This window comes from Lathamus discolor, chromosome 2 (genome assembly GCF_037157495.1).
Source record: "Lathamus discolor isolate bLatDis1 chromosome 2, bLatDis1.hap1, whole genome shotgun sequence".
Taxonomy (NCBI): Eukaryota; Metazoa; Chordata; class Aves; order Psittaciformes; family Psittacidae; genus Lathamus; species Lathamus discolor.
Window position 1 is genome coordinate 115,277,406 of NC_088885.1, and position 10,646 is coordinate 115,288,051.

Consider the following 10,646-nt stretch of genomic DNA (forward strand, 5'->3'; position numbering starts at 1 on the left):
GCCAAAGAAGAAAAGATGAACAGATTACACCTAAAGAACGCTTTCAAATCAATTAGCAAAAAGAGTTAGCACCCTCTATACTTAAGTGAGAAGATTATCATCAGAACAGCTGTAGTAACATTAAACATTATACACTGATCTTCCAGGAAGACAGAGGGAGGAAGGCGGAGAAGATGGAGTTAAAAAGGAGGAGTAAAAAATAAATAAATAAATAAATAAAATAAATAAACATTGAAAGCTCAGATAATAAATACTTCAGAAGATCCAGGGACCCTGCAAAATTCAAATGCAATAAACACAGCTATACAGAAAATAGGTCCTGCCAAATGATCATTGTCCCTAAAGTTACTCATCTGCAAGTCACCACCTTTTTTCACAGGACTTCTGAAAAGCACATTCAACACATTGCATAAAAATTTACATGGATTTGAATGGGTTAACAGAAAGTTCTCCGCTAGTAGCTGTAAATGGGGAATCATCTCATAGGTACATTTCTAGAACAAGTCCCAGAAGGATCTCTTCGCATCTCAAGGTTATATGATACTATTCTTAGCAATCCTAAAGTTATAAATACACTACTGGCAGAGTTCATGCATGGCAAATTAACACAAAAGAGTTAAATATCAAATTCTACAACAAATCTAAATATACAGTACATAGAGTTTAGATGAAGATTGCTTCTAAAACATCATAGTCACAATTCTAGGAGCTAGGAATATTTTCCATAACTACAGGATAGGAACTTCAGTTTGTAAAACAGATTCATTAAACAATTTTATGGTGAAGAACGATACTCAAAGTAATGTAAGACTGCTGTAAACTGGCTCCTATTCACAAACTGAAATTTACAGTGAACATAGATAAATCCTATAGCAAGTGTTCGACTTCCATAGGATTTTATTTATTTTACACGTTTGTTGTTAATCAGAAGTTGGGTTTAAAACATATGCAACAACCAGAAAAAAAAAGGCAAAAAAAAGTATGCTTTGAAACATTTTTTACTTCATTTATTGTTGAATATTTAATATCAATTTTGCAGTAATATCAATTTAATAATAAATTCAAACTTCTTTCACAGGGATGGTGAGACTGAATTTGAGCCTCCATATGTACACCTCCTTGTAAGGAAAATACATTAGAAAGATAGAGATCAATCACCTCACCTCTACTGAAAATACCAAAAACTACCAGTGTTTCTGGAGGTTAATAGGGATCATTCATATGGTGCAGACGGATGAATCTGTATTAGCTACAAAACAGAGGCTTCAATATTGGTTTTAGTTGTGGTTTGGTTTGATTGGGGTTTTGGTTTTTTTTTCAATACTCCAGACAATCTCTATATACTCACTGTCACAAAGGACGTGCCAAATGGATGAGTCCTCGACTGCAAGTTTGAGGAATTGAATAAAACTCAGTTCACTATTTATTTTATATGTATTTTATATATATATTATATACAGTAAATGAGAAAATCTCATTGATCAAGTCTCCATTTATGGGTGAAGAAAAAAAAATGTAAATAAAATTTTTTTCAGCAATATATTTATGCATGATAAATGGTACATTTGGTATTATTCTATCCTCCAATCTCAAGCTATTAGCTGATTATATAGTAAGTCAGAAATAACTCAGTAGTTAATACAGTACCCTACAGAAATTCAAAACTCAGCATTGCTGTAACCACCAACAATACAACTTCTTAATTTGGTTTGGTTTTTCCCTCCACTCAATACAGATTGAATCAGGAAAGCAAATATTTTTCCTTGAATTTCTACTATTTTAACAAATTTTCAACTTTAAAATACATAACTAAATTTCACTAAGACATTTGTTCAATGAAGACTGTTCTAAGGCAGGTCAATTTTGAACATCAACTATTAAATGGTTTTATAGTGACATTCTAAGCCTAAGCTTTGCCAGCTGTTCCAGAATTTTGTTTTAATGAGTTCAGTTACTGACAAAAATTGAAAACTGTAGTATCTGTAAATCAAATATTCCAAGTACCATCATAAATTCAATCTAAAAAAAGAATACAAGCACAAAGTGAAGGCAAAGAAGGATAACTGCAATTTTAAGAAAGTGAAATAACCACTGGGGATACCTAGGAATAAAGAAAAGACAAACCAGCTTTTGTACCTACAAGTCCTGACATCAATCTCTGCACTGTATTCCTAAGAACCTAGCACTGGATCCCACACAACGCACAATCATTGCATGCTGCTCCCATGAAATCAATGCATAATTTGAATACAAAAGATTACCCAAAACAGACTAACAGCTGTAGAAAAGCAAGCAGAGATAGTAATTTGTAGAAACACTCTTATTAATGAAAAGCCAGTAAATAAGCCAACTTTGACCAACGACAAATGTGGAACTGGTTAAAGCTTTGACCATGTCAGTAAAGCACCATAGTTCAAATAAATTTTTCCAGGGCATACAGTTTTTCTTCCTCAAAGGATGAGAAGAACACATTCAAATAACTAGCTGGCTTAAGTGAAAACTGATTTCACACGAGGTCTCATACCTTGTCCTTAACTGCACACCCTAAGTTCCTGTAGTATTTTCCCTTTTTTGACTAAAAGCAACACTGCAAAATGAATACTTCATGAAATCTTATGCAGGCAAGTTCCCTGACTAATAACTAAGTATACCTAAGGGCTTTAGGAAAACTATCAGATAAAGGTGCAAAACAACTGATTCAGAAAGAAATATGCATGTTTAGTCAAAGCTTATCTGTTACTAAAAGTGGAAGGCAGTCATGAATGACTGAACTGCCATAATTTATTCAGCATCAGGTGCTAGGAATGACTGTGCTGGACCAACATCATGGAAAAATCTTTGCACCTCGCAGAATAAGGCAGAAAACTTACCTAAGAAAATGCCTGAATTCATAATGAGCTCAAGCCATTACTCAGAAACTTCTGATCACTGGAAATCAGTGATCAAGCAGAAGAACGTATAAGCCTCATACTCCTCTTTGCACAAGAAAAATAAAGGGAAGACCACACTCATAGAAAGGTGACTAAAACTTTTTTGTTAAAGGATTTAGTTGCAATTTGTAGAACTGAAGTGAAAAACTGCAATGTGACAAGAAAAAGACCACTGCATCTAGATGAAATTACTCGTGCCTCCAAATGAACCCCTTAAGAATAGGTGAACTTTAATAAAGGAATATAGCTGAAAACAGCTCCCAGAAAACAACCAGGAGTCTGTAGTACAGACATTTCCCTACACAAATCATGAAACAGAGACAGACAAGTTTCCTTCAATCAAGAAACTTGTAAAAGGCTCATGAGAACAATTCCCCAGAAAGGTGTAAAAAGCAGCAACAGCAGCAAAAAAAAAAACGCATGAACTTCTACTACGTCCTGCAAAAACCCGCAGCCTGTTACCAGACGATATTTCCACACATCATCAAAGGAGGAGAGTAACAAATGATTTCTGTTGTTTAAAACAGGCTAGCTGCATTATTTCAATTTCAGTACAGCCCTTGAGTGGCACTAAACCTACTGCCTTGAAGACACAGGCTCTATCACAAAACCCTCAAAGTATTACCATCTGTGTATTACCATGGCATGTATACTACCCTGTATTAGCAACAGCGTAACCAGCAGACTGATAGAAGCAACTATTCCCTCTAAACAACTTGTGAAACCTTATTTGGGGTACTGCGCCCAGTTTGGGGATCCCAGTAAGAGACAGACATTAACATACCAGAGGAAAGCTTCCAAGATGGAGCATATGATGTACAAGTAGAAATAGAAAGAAATGTATGTACAGTCTTAAGCAGAAATGGCTAAGGAGAGGATGATTTTTTTTTTTTCTGTCTTCAGCTATATAGTAGAAGTGTAGAGAGATTAAATTGAACACTTGAAGGTACACACAGAAAAGACATACACCTTTAGCAACCTACACAAGGTGCAAGATAGGAAATCACAGTTACATATTACCATTTTCTTACAGTTGTCAAACAGTGGAACAGATTTCCCAGGGAGACTACAGAACCTCCATCCCTGGAGTTATTCAAAACTCAACTGGACATGGCCTTCAGCAATTAGATCTGGTAGGATCCGCTTTCAGCAGGAGGTTGGATCAGATGACTTGCAGAGGTCCCTGCCTATCTAAATCATTCTCTGATCAAACAGCAAGTCTTTAGAAATACCTCAACTGCCACAGATGCCAGGAACGAAGAATATCAGCACAAAGGTTGTGCCCATATCCACAGGCTCAGCACCTGGAAACCAGGCAACCATTTATCTTGCTAGTAGCACATTTAGCTCTTTCTTCCATTTCTGCACAAGTTCAAAAAGGAGTATTAGGAGTTATTTCCCAAAACCAGAATACGAAATAGATAACAAATTGTGAGCTAAAACCAATGGAGGTGTTTCTAAGTTCCACCACCTAGCCTGCACACCTGCCCTTTGGTTAGAATTGCCAGAGAAGTAGTAAAATGTTTTAATAAGAGAAGCAGACGACCAGAATAGAGAAAATAGTGGTTGTTTTTCCTCCTCAATGTTATTCTGCCATTCAGGATTTCTAGCTACTGATCTCAAAGACAAGCTGCATCTTCCCTAATTGCTGTTCTGTAACTAGTTCTTATAAAACTATAAAACATGGTCATCATGTCCAAGCTTGCTAAGTTGGACTGCAATTGACTACATTATCGAGAGCTCTAAGGTACTACACCCAATCTGGTAAAAGTTCTCTACTGCAGTCATCTAGAAAGGAATAACCCAGAGACAAATAAGAGATCGTTTTCTGAGATCAGTTATGTTGTCTAATGTGATTCCAGTTATGATGCCGATAGAAAATGGGAAAAGCAAAGAAAAAAAAAAAAATTATCTGGAAATACTCGTATTGGCTTGGCAGTGAAATAAGATCAGTAAATGCTCGCTCTTGGTCACCCCTCCCTTCCTACTTTGTCTCATTGTCCTCATCTCTGGATCCTTTCTGTGATGCAAACTTGAAGCTAAGTAGGTTCTGAATAGCTGTCAACACCAGACATAGACTATTTAAGTCCCATTTATCAGCACTGTTATCTACTGGTGTCTAAGATTCCTGCTTTCAGTTAGCTTCTTCAGTCTCTAACTGCAGCACACATGGATATTTGTAACTTCCAGTGAAGTTTCAGAATCACAGGCCACCTTCACTGACTAATTCAAAACCAGCAACTTCAGTTTGTATCTTTTCATTTCAGGTTCCACAAAAGGAGCACCAGGTGAAGTACTATCAGAAAACTGGTCTTTCTGGAGAAGCAGCACCTATTGCCTGCTTCCACCAAATACTTGATACTATCACGTATAAGTATCATTTAAACAAGATTTTGAAATTTGAGACATCAAAAATGTTCTCTACCATTTTACCTTGCCATCCTATCCTTTCAGTTTTGCTTCAAAACATCCACTCAACTAAACAGGAAAAACAAAAATCAGAAAAATATTTCTTCTCTAATCAGACCTCAGAAATCAGCCTGCTTTTGTGTTTGACCTCCTCTGACTATCAAAAGGCCACTGGGATGCTAAAGTAGGGTTGCAACCTTATCTACCTGATCCCATCTTCTGTTCTTAGAGAAGGGAGGAAAGGACGCACATGAACAACCCCAACATAGTGTATGAACTATTCTCAACTATATAAACATTGTATTTTTATATTATGTGGAATATTATATGCCTTAATCTCAAAACACAAACTGTCTGAAAACCTGAAATTTAAATGCTTTTCCTCTCCTTATATTCTGAAATACGTGGGATAACAAATTTCTGTTTCCCAAAGAAGTAACATTCTGTGAAGGATCTACAAAAAAAAAAAAATTTACAGACAAGCAATTATTGTGCAAATAAAAACATTTCAAATAGATAAAAGTAAATACCTTAAAATAAGTATTTTTTCCCCTCTAAACAAACTGTCAGTATTTCAAATTGACCCAAACCGCATTTGTCACAAAATCTGCAATTTCGCTTAAAAAAAACCCAAAAAAAACCTAACTGGTAACTTATTTTCTAATTTGCATTAAGGACAGAGGGAATGTATGTGATAATGACCTCTTTGAGAATTCTTCCAGTGCTAAGAGATTACTTGTGCAGACATCTTCCCCCTTTGATAATTCATGACCTGCTTGCTAGGAGGGAATCCTGCTCTATTAACCCATAAGAATTCAAATTTTCACTCAGCTTTGACCTCTCAGGAAGCCATTCTCCTACATAACCCACTTATTTTTCCCCTCCTACTGTCCAGTACCCTGCTGCTTTATCAAATATTTGGGAGCCCAATGTCTCCCTCCCTTTTCAGTTCCTCTTTGGGTTTTTTGATAGTCTTACATTCTTACAAATTACATTTTTCCAAAAATACTGCAACGACATCTGCTAGTTTTAAAATAATATCTGACCTTCTTTTGTTCATCCTACACAGTAACATCTACAGTAGCAAAGTACTGGAAAATCAGCATCACATCTGGAAGCCAACAGGTTAAGATTAACAGTGTAAAAACGTTCCTACTGCTCCTTCCATTCCCATTTTCTATATTCTCTCCCTCAGTAAGACCAGAACAGCACTGTAGCATTTCAAACTGGATCCAAGAAGTGCCACAAAGAATAACTCCGGTACTGTAGGGTTTTGGTTTAAGACGGACAAGTTCACAACACAACTGCATAGAGAGTTAGTGCAGCACCTCATTGACTGATCACTGGAAAGAGCTGTAATCTCAGAAACTCATGTAACTACTGAAGACTTTTGTATTGCTAAACCACTGCCTGAGAGAGTTAACTGCAGTATATACATCTGAAATAGCAACAGAGGCCAATTTGAGTACGATCTTTTTCCTTATGGTTGATCAGACCGAACTAACCTCCTGCAAGAATACTTTTGGTGCATATTGTTGATTTAAGTTCACTCCTGGTACAATGGAAACTGAACAGACATGTAAACCCCAATACCTGAGCAGCAAGAGAGAAGCCTCATCACTAGAGGCTCCAATTCTAAACATGGTACTGCATAAGCATTCCTTAGTAAGAAGAGGACGTACTTCCAAGATACCTATTGAAGAAGAAACATCTAAATAATGAAGTAAAACTCCAACTGCATACATTATGTAAGATGCTAATAGTTTCACTTACTTATAAAGATGTGGAAGCTGTACTTCACTTTCTAAATCATACACCAACCGCTTGCAATTAAAGTCCACTCTGATACTGCACTATTGTCCCACAGAACTAGTGTCCAAATGGACCCTAGCAGCATCATTCTCTCACTTGCAAAACAATTACATCCCTTTCAGCAGGGAAACACTGAACTCCAGTTCAAGAACTCCAACCCATGATACATTCCCTAATATTCTTTTTGTATTTATTTGAACTGTAAGAACAACTGACAGGTATGTCAATATCATATGAAGTGCTGTACGCATGGGAAAAGTAACTGCATCTTGAAAGAGTTTACAAGCTAAATAGAAGATTGTGAATAGGAAGCCAAACAGCAGAAAGATACCAGTCAACGGGAAACAATCCATGCAGATTCAGTGGTCAAATCAACATGGACATTTTGTAGTAATGACTGCAGAGGAAAGTTTTAAGCACTGGGGACAAAGATCAAGACAGATTTACAGGTATTTGGGTAGCACCGTATAACCAAGGGAAATGCAGGAAAAACTGACAGTGTTCCCTGGAAAAAAAGGAAAACATTGCCTAGCTGATAGATACCCACCACACTGAAACACTACAGGGCACCATACCTGATACTACTTGCCTTAGCTCAGGGGTAAGGCTAACCAGGTCTGAATTGATCATGCAGGGAGAAAAAGCCTGGCGATGGTCTCTCAGAAACAACACAAAAGCAAACCAAGGAAAAGAGCTTTTTTTTTTTTTTTGGTCCAACCCAAGATTTGCAGTGTTATTTTACATAGCTTTTCTAAAAGAAAAGACTTGTTTCCCCTCTGAAATGGTTCTTTCAGAACTGGAAGTTAACAAAACTGTAAAACCTGTGAAGAGAGACACCACTGACAGAAATAAATAACAAATATTCAAACTGGTTCTTAATTTCTGTTCACACATGCTTTATTATTAACGCGGTTACTAATGACTTGAAAGATTAATTCAAGTGACTCCAGCAGGCAGCTTCGCAGTTCATTCCTGGCTCCTACCATTAATTTATAACACGACGAAACGGCGAGGTGCTTTCTTGCCCCACTTTTCCATCCTGGTTAGCCAAGAACATCATTCACCTACCTCGCGATAGCACCTGAATCTTCTAGAGCGTTTGAAATCCACAGAACAACGATGCGGGATTAACACACGCGTTACCGCCGCCGCGACGGCCCTCGCCAGCCCGCCCTGACCCTCCCTGGGGAGCGGAGGGCCCGCGTTTCCACACCCGAGACGTCCCTCGTCCACCCGCCGCGGTGCCCGCCGTGACAGGCCGGGGTAAGCGGGCGGGGAGGGGGAGTGTGCACAGCCGAAGCCGCCCCGCAGCGCCCGTCGTCCCCGGGGTCTTGGAGCCCACCCCACCCTCACATCGCCCCGAGGGGGCGGCTCCCGACTCACCGATCCCGGGGGCCACATAGATGAAGTAGAGGCAGGAAGAGGAAAAGGAGAAGAAGAAGATGAAGGCGAGCATGGAGCGATTGGAAACCCGCAGCACCTTCCGGAAAAGTGGCATCCTCTCTCCGCGCCGGCGGCCGGCTGCTCCGCTCAATCCCAGAGAGCCGCGGCGGGGCTTCCCAGAGGGAAGCGGCCCGCTCCTCCCATGAATCGGGCAGCGAGAAGGCGGCGAGGGGACGCTGCTCGGCCCCTTCCTCCCTCCCTCAGCTCCCGCCGCCTCCCCGGGAGCGGAGGAAAGCGGTGGCAGCGCTCTGTGGCGGGCCCCCTCACGGCCGGCCGGCCGGAGGGGCCCTGCCTTCCTTTGCGCTGCGCCTCCGGGCGGGCTGAGCCCGCCGCCGCGGCTCGCAGGTGGCGGCCGAAGCGGGGAGGGGCCCCTAGCGCTGCCGCGGGGCTCGCGGAGCGCTCCCGCCGCTGCTCATGCCGCCGGCCGCCCGCTCTCCCGCCCGGTGCCCCCTCACAAGCGGCGGCGGCGGCAGCGGCGGCAGCATCCCAGCTGCCGGCGGGCACTCACCCCGCGGCGCGGCCCGGCCCCGCCGCTCCCGCCTCTCCTCCCGCACCGGCGGGGAGCGCGCGCTGCAGCCGCGCGGCCCGGCCCCGCCCCGCCGGGTCCCGGCTACTGCGGCGGTTGGAGCGTGCGCGAGCCCCGGCGCAGCGGCGGCACTGCAGGACTGCGGCGGGCGCGCGCCCCGCCGGGGGAGACCTGAGGCGGGAGGGGCGGGGGACCGCCGACGGCTGTGCCGCCGCTGTACTGCGGCGGCGGCGTGCGCGCGGCCCCGCGCTGCGGGCCAATGGCAGGGCAGGGAGAAGCGAGCCCGCTGTCCCGATTGGCTGCCGCGGGGAGGAGCGGGGGGTGCCTGGCTCCTCGCCCTGCGTGGCTGGGGTCTCCGCCGCCGCCGCCGTATGGGGGTGCAGCGGGAAGGGCCGCGGGGAGCTGTGGCGGCGGGGAGCGCTCCTCTTCAGGTCCCGCTCTGCGGGCGCTCCCGTCGGGCGGGGGACTCCATTTCCGCGCCCCTCCACCTGGGCGGGGATCGGCCGGGTCCCGCGGGAGGGAGGGAGGGAGGGAGGACCGGAGGACCGCCGTGCCCCCGCGGAGCTCGGCCCGCTTCCCGTCGGCGGTGCTGTACCGCGCTCTTTGCCCCTGCGCTGTCGGTACTGCCTCTCCGCCAAGGGCAGCTGCGGGCGGACGTCGTCACACTTCAGCTGCTGCTAGTGCAGAAGGGTTTGAGCGGGAGTCAGGGCTAGCACACCCACCAGTTCTCCACAGGTCAGAAATCATTTCCTGAACATCTGGCTACGCTTATGCTGAGTTCATACGTGATAACTTAAATACTCCATTAGCAGTTTGCTCTCACACCCACCGTGTGATAAAGGTGTTTTTAAAAGTCGGTAACGTAAGTGCCACATCAAGTCGCTCTTTATCTTTCTTGCTTTAGCAGCTAACCTCGGCCACCGCGAGTTGCTAGGTGACAGGGTCAAGCCACTAATCTCTCCGCTCCTCTGCAGAATGCTGTCACCGATGGGAAGATGTGTGCCGAGGGGTTGGCAGCAGGCCAGGATGTGCCTGAGCGCACCTGAGATGGCAGCAGGATCTGGTTGTGTAAGAATCCAGGTCTCTATTGTTAATGTGTGTTTAGTTTATATGGACACAAGGTAAAAAGGAGACACAGTATTGCTCCCTCCCCCCCACCTTTCTCCAAATACAGTTTTGTCTCTGTCACTATACTTGCACAAGTGCTTTTTATGCAAGAAGCATTACTGATAACTTCTTCTTTTTTTTTTTTTTTTTTTTTTTTTTTCAGTAACAACTGAGACAAATTATTTTGTTCAGCCAGCACAGCTCATGGTCAAGTAGAGTTTATCCGTTAGGCTCGGGGGACGACCTTATCACTTGTTTCCCTTCAGTCACAGGCTAACAAACACTATGCAGGATTCCATATCAGTATTTTTGCAGCATAAATGTAGAAAGCCTAAGTCAGTCGACATGTAAACATCAGAGTTAGAAATACAAAATTATTGGTTTATCAAGTGAAGTACTGATGCAAGTAAGTGGTAATA

The 10,646-nt window shown here is 43.1% G+C and overlaps 1 protein-coding gene across 3 annotated transcripts in view; it reads right to left on the reverse strand.

Moving 5' to 3' along the window:
- The window catches only part of B4GALT6 (beta-1,4-galactosyltransferase 6), a 35,082-nt gene extending 25,957 nt beyond the window's left edge, over positions 1-9,125 (reverse strand). The window contains exon 1 of one of the 3 annotated variants that reach the window (XM_065668180.1): positions 8,535-9,070. In XM_065668180.1, the coding sequence (XP_065524252.1) occupies positions 8,535-8,649 (115 nt within the window). In that variant the 5' untranslated portion in view covers positions 8,650-9,070. Of the gene's footprint in view, positions 1-8,534; positions 9,071-9,102 lie in introns of those variants that run through there. The other 2 variants (XM_065668181.1, XM_065668179.1) reach the window with 2 other exon arrangements.
- Between the last annotated feature and the right edge of the window lie 1,521 nt (positions 9,126-10,646).